Below are 16600 nucleotides of genomic sequence, written 5' to 3'. Positions count from 1 at the left end.
ACTCAAATTATAATCTTAAAATGTTCTCTCGATTCGGGAACCATTTCTTTAGATTGGAAAATTGCATATGTAACCCTGCAATGATACCTCACTACCTGCTTTCCAGCCTTACACATGAAGAATGGTAATTTGAATGTATCCCAGAAAATTACCTGTTGTTGATGCCACCGCCAGCAAGACTCAGCACTTTTGAGCAGAGAAAAGGAAAATATTGTAGACAAAAATAAATCTGCAGTGTACTTAAGAGACCTTCTTCCTGTTTAACAGCAACAGGTTGGATAATGTACTAATGCATCTTTGCAATAGATTGCCAATGCTTCTGCTGATTAACCATGAAGCTCTAGTTTCCTACTTTTAGTCTGAGTAGATGTGATCTATGTACTGACATATTACTGAATAAACTGCATTTCGTTTCTGGTAAGCCACTGTCAGTCTGAACTTGAAAACTCATTGATTTCTATGTCCGGCCTGTCATGTCTACTAAATGTAGATCATCTTTCAATGCCAGAGTAACAGCTGTGTCATGTTTAGTGTAGCTAATCGTTATTCTTTGCTTTGGATGGCCTCCCTCTGAGTATAGATCGAGTTGTAACTTGTAACTGATGTGCAGTGTAACTGCGGCTGACAGTAAGATATATCTCTTATTTTGCATGTCCTTATTAGCTCAGCACCTGCTTATAGTAATGCAGTGCAGGCAGGTTCTCCTGCTGTCCAGTTAAGAAGGAGTGAAATAAAAAGTAACATCACTGCACTGCAGATCAGTTGAAGCTGCGCAGCATCACAGTAATTTACCTCAAATTGAGCGATTTAATTACGAGGCTATTTGCCAATGCCCTGGGGGGAGGTGGGGCGAAAGAAGCAAACTTATCCAAGGTCAGGCTGGATTCGCTGTCCTTCAACTCCAAAAGGGTCAATTTTACATAGCTCCTGCACCACAGGGGCCTCATTAGGGAATTGCCAGACTTCCAGAGTTGTCCTGCAGACAGGCAGAATGAAGGGCAAACCTCCAAGAGAGTGCTGTGAGCAGCCCAGGAGAACAATCATAGAATTTTACCCTGGGCGGGCGCGCGCCATTGGTGGGCCCAGGAGTGGCCGGGAAACGGACCACCAACCGCGATCTGCCCCCGACTGCGATTTCACGCTGGCTGGCCAATTAACAGTCAGCATGAAGCGCACGCTGAAATGCTCAGCACTGCCGGGGTGGGGGCGGGAAGAGGGCGGGAAGAGGGCGGGTGATGACGTCACCGCGGGCGTGGGTGAGCGCTGCGAGAGAGAGCTCCCTGAAGGCAGACAGCTGCCTCCCGGGAGCTGCAGACCTGAAAATCAGCAAATAAAGCCGTAAAAAACTCCAACAAAAGTGTCCACACGTCATAATCAAGCACCTGAAAGCACACCTCGTAAAAATGCTGTGCCCAGATATTTACCTTCATTTTATTTCATAACAAAGATTTCATCCCGCTCTTTGATGAGGTTTGATGAAAAATGCAAAGGAAAAATCGCAGACAATTGCGCTATTAATGGCCTTAATTGGCCTGTTAATTGTTGGCGGGCGCGTCTCTGACTTCTATGTGCAGCGCTGAACAAAATATCGTGCGAGTGCACAATGACGTGGGATGCTCGGCCCAACGTCATCTCGCGTGATTTCATGCCTGTTTGGATGCGCACCTGCCTGGGAGGTGTAAGATTCTACCCATAGGGGTAATAAAAAAGCGTTTTTTAAAGTACATTTTTTTTAAAGGTTTTTTGTTTACTAGTTATGAAAATACTGGACACGGATAAGAAGGTCGGTTGACCGAAAGTCAAGAATCAATCAATAGGGTAATGAAGAGTCAACTCATTTTCCGATTGGCATTGGAAGCCGGTGCCCCATGAAGATGGACATGTTTGGAGGTCAATGGTGAGCACGTGGGGGTGGTGCAGGCTCATTGGAGGTTGGAGTGCTGTCAGAACATCATGTGATATTAACCTTGCAGGAATATATCTAACCAGGGGCCTCATGTGCGGCTGCTGCATATTGAAAAATCAATGAATGGAAATCCATGAACAGCACGGCAACAATTTTCTGATATGCACCAACTTTATGTGAGGCCCCTCCAGCACCAAGCCATGGAAAATTCCCCAACCAAATCCCATTGACAAACTCTTTCCATGACTCAAAAACATAAGACTGCAAACAACAGGGGGCTGTCTGGCGCTGTGGGCTGAACACCGTCTCGTATCTTTGAGCCTTGGCTTGAAATCAAGTCTACACTGAAGCTTTTTGTTGACCTAGGCCACCTGAAAATTGCTTATAATGTGGCTTGAAATCGCTAATCTCACTTAAGGAAACCACACCACAACGTTGTGGGAAATAGAAAAAAAAATACTACACTGCATTTCTTCTGAGTAAGGACTGACACAGTGTGCCAGAGCCGAAAGAGAGAGGGCGAGATTTACTCTACATCTAACAATGATGTACTTGTCCTGAATCTGCTGAATACTGACACCCAAAATATAAAAAGTACCGTATGTCACAACATAGAAATTAAGGCCATTCATGTGACCTTGAGAAATTTGGGATGGGTGCCAGGATCACTTTGTACAAAATACCCCAGCTGTTCCTATGTGTTGGAGGAGTTGTGCACTCAAGACAACACCAGGCATTCTTTACTCTCAAGGCTCTTGACTCACCTCGTATTCCTCTTTGAATCCATAGCCTTCGGCACACTTCATCTGTGTAATGTGCTGCAGCAGGTCTGCCACTCGTATGGCTGGATGGAGCTGTCCTGTTTGATATGGTACATCCACAGGCTCTCGCTTCTTATAGGGATGCGGCTTCACCAAGCTGTTGGCCTCACTGGTAACTGTGTGATTTTCATCTGCATGCAGACAATGACATCTATATTAGTTCTTCTTCAGCTCAACTGGTTTGTAAATGCTTCATTCCCTAAGTAAATTACTTTCAAATTCTAATTAATCAAGCAATGTGAATCAATATATCATTTTGTGTATTGCTTTGGATGGTAATTTTAAAGCTGTGGTTTTACACAGTCATGTGCATAATTAGCATAAATGCAAAAAGAGTATGTCTACTAAAGGTTTCAAATTTTATAGTCGAGGGGCAATTTCTTCCAATTATACATATTGATAAAAGGAAATTACTACTTCTTATTACAAAAAAAAATCTCATATAGGTCAAGGTAGTCTCAGGTTTATAGAATCATAGATCATGGTTTAACTCCATATGTAAGAAGTTAGTTGGGGAGTTAAGGGGTAGAGGATTGTAGAACTATTAACAGCACAACTTGAAGGAAGGGAAGAATTTTAGTGTTTCTTAAATGGGGATTAGTAGTAGGGGGAGAGAAGTAGAATATATGAAAGAGCAATCACACACGGAATCGGGATGGGGTAGCCTTTGATGGGCTGAATGGCTTTCTGGCGTTTCAGTGTCTTATGTTTTGGTTCCATACATTTTAGTCACATCTAGGGGCATCAGTTGGGGTGTTAGATTTCCACTCAGTGCACATTGCTATCCAATGGTTGCTGCTGGAAAGTGCAAGTGGGTGGATGTTGGTTGAGGGTACAGTTGAGGTCAGCTGTGATGCTGCTTGCAGTCAATCAGCCTGCCAACGCTCACTGCCTATACCCACCTTCATAATGGATATTGCTTAAAGGCTCTGGAGAGGTTGTTGGTACCAGCTAAAAGGATCAACACCTTGAGGAATGAGGGTAGACGCTTGCGAAAAAAAAAACACAAATAAAAAATGTGTTTAAATGAGCCAGAGTGTGCTGAAAGTGAGCTTTTTATTTGAAAGAAACCATTTACTCATGTTCGGGAAGTTAGGTTACATCATTCCCTGGGCATTAATAACATACCACAGCTTTAAAATACTACAAACCATAGTAAAGTTTCTGTGAAAGAAAATAAAATGCAATCCCTCCCACAATGGTCATGTCAATAATGAAATAGGTTGCAACTCATTGACAAGATGACCACCGGTAAGCATAAATGTTCAATATTCATACCAAGTACAAGAAAATGCTGTGTAAATGATAAGCTCATCAAATACAATGAAATCTAGGTCCAGAAATTATTACGGTTCTTTTCATTTAAAAGGATTGAGAAGCAAAAAAGTAAATCAGCATTGTTCTTCTGTAGAATAAAATACACTCAAGTCAGATAGGTGGCGGAAATTTTCTGAGCTTTGGGGCAAGGCTTCTTCTTTTTCTCAATTGCAAATAAACCAATCAAGCAGCTTCGACAGGCCCTATTACATTTGTTAAGAACAATTTACAAACTGGCTTTAATTTCCAGCCTTGATTTCATTAAAAATTATTCACAGCAAGCCAAATTACTGCACATCAGAAATGAAGATGAAATGTTCAATGGCACTCCAAGCTTAGCTTAAAAAAAAGTTACAATGAGAAGGTCAGGCTGCATAAAACATTCAACGGAATATAAAATGGCAAGAGGGAGTCCATCAAGGGGGGTCGGGGGGTGGGGGTGGGGGGCAGGTTGAGGGGAGCGGGAAAAGGGGCAGAGAGGGATAACATCTTGAACAATTACTTAGCATGCCATGTAATGAATGGCTTTATGGATTGTCACACAGGGCATGAAATGCTATATGTCAACTGCCATGCAAGTCAACACACAACAGAACTGGCCAGAATCGGGTGAGCTGGACAAGCCGCCTCTGGTACAGGGCAAGCAAGGAACTTACCATTTATTGGCACTTTTTTTTAAAAAAAAGATACATAAGAGGTTAATGTGGAGAGAGAAAAAAAAGGAGAAAAGGAAACAGGGCATAAGCAACAATAATGTGAACATCGTTCAAATATTTTAAAATTAATTTTATATAATTTAACGAATGAACAGTTCTTAACTAGCTCAGTAAAATATTAATGGAAAAGTTATATTATAAATGATTTAGTTTTTCATCTGGTTAAAACCCAGTACCCCACTGGTGCCTTTAACACTACAATAATTATGCAGTGGTTGGTCAATCTGCTTGAAGGCTAAGGGATGCTCAAATTATCAGATGACTGGAATATCCTCTAATTTGATGCTCTCTGGATCTCAGTGCAAATCTATCTATTCTTAGAAACTGTGCAAGACTAATCGTGTGGGAGACATTGCATCACAATTCCAATAGCAAGTCATGCTCGATTCCTTTATTTTCAATTCCATCATTCCATTATTTCCAGTTTTGATGAAATAAACAAAAGGAAAAAGAAAGAGTGGCTGTTCAAAATAAAAGAAATAAGATCCCCAATTTCATGGGAACTGATAGGGAATTTTTCTTTTCATGCAATCTGCATTGCTGACTTCCAGATAACATCAATTACAATGTGACGATTGTGTGCATTTCTATTGCAGACTTTCTTCCCCTTTATTCCCCCCTTGTCCTTTCCTGAAGGTGCGGGCTGTTCCTGGAGTACGGTCCCATGGGTGCCAGCAACCCTCCGGTACCTCAAAAAGTGGCCATTCTCCATGTGTGAGTGTTGGCGAGCATCACAGCTGAGCCTATCCTCACGTGTCGTCCACACATGTGCATTTTTCAGGAGGGGTGGGGGAAGGGGTGGGTTGATAACTGGAGAGCGGACAGGAGCAGGAACCCCGGTTGATGTTCTCCTCCCTGGCCCATTTGTCACACCCCTTTCTTTCGCCAGCTCACTCAACACAGACCAGGGATCAAATCTGGGAACTTCCTGGGCACTACGTCCGAATACCATGCCAGGCAATGCATCAGAGAAGTAATATTTAAGAGAGGTGTGATAAGTTAATTTCCTCTTTGCCAGGTAACAAATGAGACACAAGCCACTGTATTAGTTTATTTCATCTCCTTGAATTGCAGTAAACTGGGAAAAGAGAAGGAAAGGTCCTCACCTAATATTGCAGTTGGCACGAATGGATCTGGTGACCAGCCATTAAGTAGAACCAAGGCACAAGGTGGTACCATACCAGAGAAAAAACTATAGTTAGTTTCCATCTTAATTTTCTATAAGCATTTTTATCTTAAACCTTTATTAGAATACTATTAATGAATTAAAGCTAGTGACAGAGCGGTTAACCTTCACATCACCAGACTTAAACTGTATACATAACACTGAAAGTAATGGATACCTGGAAGTGACTGCGAGGACTAATTTAAGGGTTTCAGAATATTGAAATGCCAAATTATGAATATGTGGAATTAATAACAAGGCAGGGATCTAACCTTTATCTAATCTATTACAATTTACATAAAGAATGGGTAATTATGCATGATCACAAAGCAGTAATATAATCAAGGCTTTATACTGTTTTGAACATGATGGCTTGTGGAATGCCATAATCTTGCATTCTTTAGGCTTTAGGTTAGGTCAGGTATTCTGGAGTTTTCCCAGATTTACCTTTCGGAGGTGATAGATAGGAAAAATGCCACAGAGCCAGGAAAACAAAATGCGTAAAACCAAATACAGATCAGATTGTACACGGGCCTTCTGTATGTCCATTTTTAAAAAACATCCTTAAAAGCTACAAATTATTGTTGGCAGTATTAGTGATATTTATGCATATAAATGTCTGTTATTTTGATGGGAGAATTACCCCATTGAAAATTGACAGCACCATTAAAATACTGGATAGCTCGATGGCTAAAGTCACCAACAGTAATTTGTAGCCTACAGGGAATAATGATTGACAGTGTGCCCCATGTTTTCATGTGTGATGACTTCCACACAAAAAAGATTAAGGAGTGTAATGTTGTTATGCTACTTTTGTTAAGAAATAATCTGCACTTTATCATTCTGAAATTCTACTCCAAAGGCATATTCTGTTGCCTACATAACAACACTCAGTGCATTCCAAAAGTACTGGCTGTGAGGGGCTTTGTAACGCAATGAGGGTGTGATCAGCTGTTACATAGATGTTAGTTCCTTTTGCGGCATCTGATGCGCCTTTACTAACATCTTTAGAAATCAGGAATGGGATATGTAACATAAAGTAAAAGGTTCAAAAATAAAACCCTCATTTACCAGGCATGAAACCATTAACTTTGAGTTCCAGTGATTAGGAAAGAAAGAACTTTAATTTTATTGTGTCTTTCACATATTGAGGACATTCTGAAGTGCTTCACAGCCAATGTATTGTTTTTGAAGTGCAGTTGTTTTGCTGTTTTGTACATTAATCCAAGGGCCTTCAAATGGCAACTGAGAAAAAATCTATTGTTGGTTCGGGGAGAAATGTTGACCGGGACCCTTGGTGAACACCTGCTCTTTTATTTTTTTTTAATTCATTCATGGGATGTCGGCGTTTCTGGCTGGGCCAGCAATTATCACCCAATCCTAATTGCCCTTGAGAAGGTGGTGGTGAGCTGCCTTCTTGAACCGCTGCAGTCCATGTGGTGCAGGTACACCCACAGTGCTGTTAGGGAGGGATTTCCAGGATCTTGTCCCAGTGACAGTTAAGGTGCTGAGGTCGATGCTGATGCTTGGGTGGCCAGTCCAGGTTTATTCTTATTAGACATTTTCATAATAGTCAACATACAATTGAGGGAGCTGATAGGCTATTTCAGAGGGCAGTTAAGACTCAACCACATTGTTGTGGATCTGGAGTCGGACTGGGTAAGGACAACAAATTTCCTTCCCTAAAGGACATTAGTGAATCAGATGGAATTTTAGTACAATCTTCAGGTTTCCTGTGGTCACCATTACTGATAGTATTTTCTATTCCAGATTTAGCTATGTGAATTTAAATTCCCAACTGTGGTGGTGGAATTTGAACCCATTTTCTAGATCATTGATCCAGGCCTCGGGATTACTAGTCCAGTAACACAACTGCTATGCTGCCATTCTTTAAATAATGCCCTGGGATCTTTTATGACTACCCAAGTTAATAGCATTTACCTGATTCTAAAAGATTATCACAATAATAAATGAAATCATATTGTAACATTCCTACAGCAATCTTTAGGGTGATGCCACCGACAGCTTAACTAAAGTTTAGTACTTGTGAATTTATTACTATGCTCCAATCTCCAGTCAGTATTCTCCTTCTAAGTCTGTGATGACACTGAAAGAGTTTTATTACTTTGATTTTTTTTTAGCTCCTCCCTCCAATTTTCTCCTTTTCTCTTCACTGAATCTTCTTGCCCTGAGTTGCACAAGTACTGGCTGTCCCCTGTTTTCTCACCCAAGTGATAATTGCTCATGTTTAAGCCTAGGGAATTAATGGTGACAGGGAGGGAGGATCAGCATGAAGCTTGAATTACAATGTTCGGACTGAGATACAGGCAGGGTTCACCAGAAAGCAATCAGGAGCAGAGAGCCAGGCTGTTCCTCCTCCCCCCGCCAACCCCAACCCACTGGTGCCAAAGCACCTTCAACCCCAACTCAGCTGATGTAAAAAAAACTCAACACAGACTAGACTTTGTATTCAGTTGGTAAAGTGAACTATTGCTGCTCAAAATATGATATCCAATCAGATAATCATAATCCCCATAATGATCCAGTACTGCAATATGTCCACAATTATAGTGAATTTGAATTTGAAACATTAAAATAAGGACAAGATTATATGACTTTAAAATGGAAAATGATTTGAAGCTGCATGCCTTGGTCCAGTTTTTCCTCATCCTCCAATCCTGCATTAGTTGCAGCCTACACTTTCTTGACTCTCCATGTGCTAGATGTTTGACTTTCGAGACATGCTCATCATGCTTCAAGGTGTCACGCTGTCATACATGCAGAGTTGTTTCACGCTGGTCATTGGGCTGTATGCCAAAGCATCTCTTCAGGGAAAAGTTATGGAGCAGGTGACAAGTATGCTGGGAATCCTGGAGGAATAGACCACACCAAGGCTAATCTTGATTGGTCCAGTCACTTGAAGTATTACTTCAATGTATTACTTCTATTTGATGGTTATTCTGGTTGTAGAATGAGCATCATTTCACTTGCACTACACTTCCATCTCTGGTGTGTTTCAGAGATGGTTGTATCATTCTACAACTCACAATCACCCTTCAAACAAGGGTAGTACAGGTAGCTGTCTTAAACTGAAGACACCATGCAAACTTCCAGGGAACAAGCAATATTCAGCATGATTCTGCATTGGTGGTCACATAACTGTCCACATTGAGATAAAAATAATCCTCATTTTGTAATATAGGGCACAATGTTGGGGCCTAAATAACAATATTTAGTGACAATTTGCTAAACCCTAAGAGAGTCAACAGTTCTGGAGAACTCTGTTGCCCTTTCATTTTGTTGTTGTTGGTAAGTGCTGAAAGTGACAAAGTATTTGACCCTGCTGAGTAATGTAATGATGGTCTTCTGGATATATATATATATGGGTGACAAATAGGTTAGATGGGCCAAATGGCCTCCTTCTGCGCCATAACAATTCTGTGATTCAGTCCAGAATGAGGCAGTTTCCTCCAGTTAAACATTGGAATGACTGAAGTCACCATCTTTGATCCCTCCATCAATTCCATCCCTCTCCCAGTTCATTACGGTCAAACTAAGCACAGTATTATGTATACAGACTCAAATAGCAATCGGAATGCAAGTGATCTGTTATAAGTGGCAGCTCTATTCTGTGCTTACTCACTTTTGCTGCCAACTTGAGTGTTGCTGGAACACTGTAATGCTGAAAAGCCTAGACTTGAGGGCAAAGTATTGACTCAAATCACTGATGGTGGCAGGGCAGCTTGAGAAAGCAGATAATAAAGCAAACGGAATCCTGGATTTTATAATTAGGGTATAAAGTTCAAAAGCAAAGGGGTTGTGGTAAACATTGGTTCAGCCTCTATTTGGTGGAATTTAATGCCTTCCCCCGAGTTGCGTTTGATGCTGGTGGGGGCCATTTAATCAGATGGGAGGGCAGGGCAGCCGACTGTCCTGGATTTTCTGGGATTGTCCTAGATTTTGGTTTGATGTCCCGTGTCCCAGGAGTGGGCTTCCTGGGATGCCATTTGTCCCAGAATCTTCCTGCAGCATGTGAACAGACTGCTCAGAGTGTCTACGCGTGCGCAGTCCAGAGCAATCACAGTGTGACTGTGCAGACCCTCAGCCACGAAGGAGAAGCAGCCCTGGCCAGCGCTCGCCTCTGTCTGGCTTCGGGGCTGGGTGTTTGGGGTTGGGGCGGCGGTGGTTCGGGGGTGGTGAGGATGGACTCTGGTGGTTGAGGGGTAGAGGTTCCGGGCCAGCGGCAGCAATGGCAACGCTCAGGCCTAACTTGGGGCCTGGGGCCCTGGGTGAGGGGTCCGATTGATTGTGAAAGTCGGGGACAGTGGCGGTGACACTCTGAGGCCAGACTCGATTGCAGGGGTCAGACACTGGTCCAGAGGGTTCTGGTACCCCTGGAGGATGGGAGGGGCGGTCCAGGCAGGTGTGATTGGGGGGGGGGGGGGGGGGGGGGGAGAGAAAGGGGGAGGGGAGTCCAGGCAGGCTTGAGGGGGAGAGGGTGCATGGGCTGCCTGAGGGGGAAGGGGGGTCCCAGTAGGCCTGAGCGGTGGTGCCTGGGCAGTCCTGAGGGGATGCTGGGCAGATTTGAGGGAGAGGGGGGTTCCAGCCAAGTGTGAAAGGGAGGGTGGGATCTGGGCATGTGTGCGAGGGAGGGAGGCTGGCTGCTCCTGGCTGTGGTCTCATCAGAAAACCCCCTTTCCCCACTCCTGTGGTTCCACCAGCAAACCCCCAACCCCCAACACACGTCGGTGAAACATCACTTTTCTTCTTCCCCCAGACTTGGTCACCCTGCAGGAGAATGCTGGTTGGGGACCTCGCCACCTCCTAACTCAGCCCCGCTTAAGGCCAGGGTGGGAAGAATCCTGGACGGCCTTCATGCCCTGCCATCAATTGAGGCCTGTAAGTGAACTATTAATGCCTTAATGCTTACTTAAGGACCTCATCCTACTGCTGCTGGAATACACCCAGCTGCAGGTGGCAGGGAGGGGGCTGGATTTTATGGACACCCCCCCACCAAGAGGGGGAAAGGCCACGGGGCATGGGGGGGGGTGACTGAATTTGGCGGGAGCCGAAACTTTGACTTCCCGATAGCAGAGATGAAGTCAGTAGTGTGATTGAAGCATGTCATGCCTCACGCTGGCCTGTGGCAGGCTCCTACTTATAACACATCTGCATTCCATGAATGCTCATTAGCATGAAGCGTTCTATAATTACATCCTGTTTTCAAGCTGAAGCCAATGGCACACGAGAATCTCGTGGCACCCAGTTCTCGTTCGTTTAAAGGTGGCGTGTAATAATCAGCTTTGTGCAGTTGTGTCTCAGGTCAGAGGTTTTCTTTTGCTGAGCTCTGCGGCATAAAGGGGCGGCGGAGGGGGTGGGGGTGGGGGTGGCGATGGGGGAGCAGGAGAACGGCAGCTTGCATGGAGGATCAGGACCAGAAAAGGTGAGTCAGGGGTGGGGGAGGGGGCGTGGAATGGGGTGGGGCATCGAGGAGTGGAAGAGGAGATGACCTAGCATCCTGGGTGTGAGGTGGGTGGAGTTTTGGTGGTGGACAATGCAATGAGTTGAAAATCTCAATGCCCATTAGGTCTATGGGTGAAATTCATGGAGATACATGTTCTCATCTCACTGCCTGCCTTCTTCACACAGTTCATTGGCTGGAATACCTAAGGGTCTCATACGCCCAATATTCCTGCAACCTTGGGAGCAGGAGGAGGAGAGGGTGCAACAAAGGAGGGCTGTTCCTGGTCAACAACAGAGCTGCAACGCCTGCAACAGGTAGCACCAGAGGGGGAGATGGTCAGGATGCAGCCATCCAGGGAGGGCACAGGCATTTGGTGGCAAAATTGTGGCCATGATGCAGTCTCCCTATTTGTCCAGAGGGCTCTTTTAGAACCTGTCTTTATCTGCAGTATTGTCAGCCGATGGCGGGTATCACCAATTAACTGTTTCCCCTGCTGCAAATTCCATCTGTTTCCCGTGCACACCGCCAGAACTAAGAATTTTTTTTGGAATCGCGTGTGAAAAACGGGCAAGAGGGCAGAAGTGGTGCAGAGTGCCGTTTTTGTGGTCGGGAATGACATACCACAGTTAAATCTGCATCAACCATACCGGAAGCCCAAAAAGCAAACACCTGTCAGGGTTGCATGCGGGTTCCCAGGGAGGCCCCTCCTTCAAAAGCACTCAGTGCCTGAGCGAGGGGCCTGGCATCAGGAAGGGTGGTGCCCTCTGAGAGCCACTCCCCTGCCCTTACTGCTGACCCCTACCCCCCCCACTTCTCTTATGATCCCCAACCCACAATCCCACTCCCACTATTGGACCTGTGTCCTCGTTCCCTTGGCAATCCTGTGCCTCAGGTAGGTGCATTACCGGCAGCAGCCACCGCATGCAACCCTGACAGATGTTTGCTTTTTGGGCTTCCAGTTTGTTGGTGGCTCTGCCGAGTAATGCCCAGCTGCCAGTCTCTAGTTGACTGACAGTTCCCCCCCTGGGTCCCTTAAGCCCGGGTGAGGCTCACCACTGCCCAGTTAAGTGCCTGACTGGTGGACCTTCCTGAAAGTAGGCATCACATGGCTCTCGCCAGCTCTTGAGACAGCGGGTGAGGTCGCCGTTGTCTCCATTGAAATCCGCCCATTGTGTCCAATTCTGGGCACAACACTTTGAGAAAGATACGAAGGCATTTGAGAGGGTGCAGAAAAGATTTACAGAAATGGTTCTAGGGATGAGGAACTTCAGTTACGTAGAAAGATTGGAGAAGCTGGGACTTCTAGAAGAGATTAGGAGGAGATTTGATAGAGGAATTCGAAATCATGGGGGCTTTGCACAGAGTAGACAGGGAGAAATTGTTCCCATTGGCAGAGTGACTGAGAACCAGACAACACAGATTGAAGGTCATTGGTATAAGAAGCAATGGCAACATGATACGTTTTCATACAGCAAGTAGTCAGGATCTGGAATGCACTGCCTTAGAGTGTAGTGGAGATATATTCAATCAAGGCCTTCATTGGATAATTAACTGAAGTGAAAACAATTGCCAGACTTTGAGAAAAGGCAGGGGATTGATGAGTTGCTCTTGCAGAGCACAGACACAAACACAATGGGCTGATCGCCTCCTTTTGTGCTATAACCATTCTATGATTGTAAGTTGCCTTTAAATGAAGACTCTAGTTTTCAGCCTCTCCCTTAAAACTTGATCCATGTGAATGAAAGTATAGCAGCTCGGTGGCGCATTACTTCAGCAATGTAGGCGGTTCCCTCTTAAACTATATCATCCGACCCCTTACTTCCAGCATCATTTGATTTAGCATTTGGGCACCATTTTTGAACACCGGCAGCATTGGTCACATCAAGGATACATGCAGTGTGCAAGTACCATGCCACACTCCCAACATTGCTGCCTCCTCCCTATCAATTCCAATAATGCTTTACACTGACACCAATTTCTGCACTTTAGAAATCAAGGGGTGAACTATAAATTGATATCTAGAGCTAAACTGGGAGTGGGCACCGTTCAAGGCAACATATCCGTAATCATCTCTTAACTATCCCTGACCTGCTGCGGTATGGACTTTATCGAGAAACTCGGGTGAAGGTTTAACTTCCATGGTGCACGACAGCTCGAAGATTGAGAAGAGGAACAAGGAGCGTGAGGTAAATCAGGAAGTGGTGATCAGGCAATGCTAAGCTTGGTTAATGAAAGTCTACAGAAGGAAAGAAAGCAGAGGGGAGCAAGGAAGGAAAGTTCTTAAGCTTCTTATGTGGTCACCAGCATTTGAGGGCTGGCGGTTTTGGAAGTTGGAATGAGCAACGACACAAGGTAGGAATTGGTAATTAAAAATGACAGCGCTGAAGGGGAAGGTAAAAGAAAGATGGATGTATTGAGAAGAATTAAGGACAGTAAGCAGGAAGTGAGACTGAAAGGAGCACCCATAAATAGATCCATAGATCAGCCTCGCAGATTTGAATTTGCATACTTCCAATCAAAAAAAAGATTGATGCATTAATAGCAGCATTGGCTTGATTTTCAAATCATTTCTCACAGACTTGACTGTACGTTATGTTGTAACAAATCCAAAGGATATCTATATAACAACAAACAGTCTATTGTATAAGGGATTAAGGAGACATGACACAACAGTTCCTGTGCTGGGGAAATGGGAGCTGAGTTGTTTCCTGTGGAATACAACAACCGAGTGTGTAATATTGTGAATGTGGAAATGTCGGTTCCAGAGTTTTGTTTCATTCCCTGTGGAAATCAGGAGATGCATTGATAGCAACATGTTGCATTTATATACTGCCTTTAAAGTAGTAAAATATCTTAAGGTACTTCACAGAAGCATAATCAGACAAAAGTTGACACTGAGCCAAAATATTAGGAAAGGTAGCTAAAAGCTTGGTCAAAGTGGTATGTTCTAATCAGGACTTAAAGGAGGAGAAAGAGGTAAAGAAGATGCTGCTTAAAATGTAAACCTTTGACCAAGCTTTTAATTCCCTGTCTTAATGCTTAGGCTCCATGTAAATTTTTGCTTCCTTACCTGTCTGTGATGCACCTTATGATGTTTTCCTATGCTAAAGATGTGGTATAAATGAACGTTGTTGTTGTAATCTCTTCCCCACCCTAGCCCCACAGACTCCGCAACCTAGCACAGGTCAGGGGTTCACCCATTCTCCATTGTGCCACTGTAATACTGCGCCAGTGCATATTGCCCATTACATCCACTTCCTAAACTCCAATGGCTAATTATGTAGTTGGACTACCACTGCCTGACTGATGTTTATAGGCCAGCTGGTCTAAGTCACAGTTTATGCTCAGCTGGCTGATCTCAGTTAGGATGCCAGCAAGAGCACTAAAATCAACTTCAGCAACACTGGAAATGGGAAGACCAAAAAAATCAAGCAGGCTTCCTATTCCTCATTGCTGTCCAGTGACCTTCCTGTCACTCCATCTCTCCCCTCACTAAAATTCCATGCCAGGGAGCAGCAAGATTGGGCTTTGCTGTGATACTCCCCTCTCCTCCCTTCTGTGGTCTAATGCCAATAGTCCCTGCCTGAGCTCAGATCATAAAAATAAGGGCCAAGTAATGCAGAGACTTGGACTGATGCTCCAGAGACATGCGGAAAAATTTTCCCCTTGTTGGGGGGGGGGGGGGAAGTGTGGGAGCGGGCGCGCCTCCGATCGGTGCCCCCGACTGGGGATGCGCCGCCATTTTAAGTGGACGGGACAATTAAGGCCCGCCCAGTGTGACGTCCGCCAGGAAGCGTTATGCGCTCCCTGTGCGGGCGGGCGGGCGGGCGTTGGGGGGGGGGGGGTGGGGAGAGGGAATCCCTCAGCTGGGAGTGCACTCTTCCGTGCATGCGCGTGAAAGAGCGCACTGAACTCCATGGGACTAAGTGCTGCCTCAGGGAGATCGGCTCCAAATTAAAAATTGCAATAAAAATGATAGAAAAATTTCCCTGACATGTCCCGTCATGTGACACTGTCACATGAGTTGGGACATGTCCATAACTTTAACTGAAACCTTTATTAAAAGTTTAAATACCCTCATGAAATCTCATCCCGCCCGTGGATGAGGTTTCATGCTTTTTCTGAAGCCTGCCAGGGCTCCCGGCCTGCCCGCTAACCTTAAAGTTGGACGGACAGGTCCATTAATGATTTTAATTAGTTTCTCAATGGCCTCAATAGGCCGTTGACAGGTCGGCGGGCGCACAGCTGACTCTGCAGCGCCCCCCCTGCCGACCTGAAAATGGAAATGACGAGTTCCACCCGATGTCATCTCGCGTCACTTTACGTGTTGGCGAGCAGGCCCCGCCCCTGCTTGCCAACCGGAAGATCCTGCCCATGAGTTCAAACCCCACCACAGCAACTGAGGAAATTTAAATTCAATTAATTACAGAAAATCTGGCATTAAAAAGTACTCGTGACCATGAAACTACTGGATTGTCAAAAACCCAATGTGTTTACTTTAGGGAAGAAAATCTATTGTCTTTACCCTTTATGCGACTCCAGACCCCTACCAATATGGTTGACTCTTAACTGCCCTTTGGTTCAAGAAGTTGTTTCGGAAAACTTCTCAAGGGTAATTATGGATGGGCAATAAATTCTGGCTTTACCTAAGAATGATTATAAAAAAATGCCTGCACTCCTGTGCCCCAGTGCCAAAGATAAATTGTTGCTTTCAGGAGTAGAGGAGGGAAAATTGGAGTGGGAGATAATTTATGGTAGCAGGTTGCTACTGCCTGCTTGCTACTGCCTTTGGCACAGATTATATATAGAAAGCAGGGCCCAGGAGCACTCTTGCTATTTGCTCATCGCTGTTTGTAACTACCTGGATGCGTGTGATAATAAATGAAAACTGCATCATTATTCTCGGGGCACTTATACTAATGGACAGATTGTCAGCATGGAGCAAAGCAAAGCTTTAAGAGTGTAATTCTAAACAGAATGACGTGGCATTATGCACAAGTAGGAAGAAATACACAAAACTGGAGCTTTTCATTTGTGCAGAACTTGGCGAGCGGTGAAATCAAGTCTTTGTGCTGCAGGTAATCCCAAAACAGGCTCATATCCAGGAAACAAGCTTTTGTTGTTAATGGACACATCAAGGGGAAATGAGCGCTCAAACCATCAGCTCTTAAAGAGTGTCGATGGCGACAAGAATTACTCTTAACAGTTTAA

At 44.6% G+C, this 16600-nt stretch overlaps 1 protein-coding gene across 12 annotated transcripts in view; it reads right to left on the bottom strand.

Moving 5' to 3' along the window:
- LOC144679979 (receptor-type tyrosine-protein phosphatase mu) overlaps nucleotides 1-16600 on the bottom strand; it is an 855381-nt gene that overhangs the window by 155860 nt on the left and 682921 nt on the right. For 7 of the 12 annotated variants that reach the window (XM_078541014.1, XM_078541019.1, XM_078541016.1 and 4 more), the window contains one exon: nucleotides 2671-2858. In XM_078541014.1, the coding sequence (XP_078397140.1) occupies nucleotides 2671-2858 (188 nt within the window). Of the gene's footprint in view, nucleotides 1-2670; nucleotides 2859-5866; nucleotides 5894-16600 lie in introns of all 12 variants that reach the window. The other 5 variants (XM_078541013.1, XM_078541015.1, XM_078541017.1 and 2 more) reach the window with 1 other exon arrangement.

This window comes from Cetorhinus maximus, chromosome 4 (genome assembly GCF_964194155.1).
Source record: "Cetorhinus maximus chromosome 4, sCetMax3.hap1.1, whole genome shotgun sequence".
Classification (NCBI taxonomy): domain Eukaryota; kingdom Metazoa; phylum Chordata; class Chondrichthyes; order Lamniformes; family Cetorhinidae; genus Cetorhinus; species Cetorhinus maximus.
This window is presented reverse-complemented; position numbering and strand designations above follow the sequence as displayed.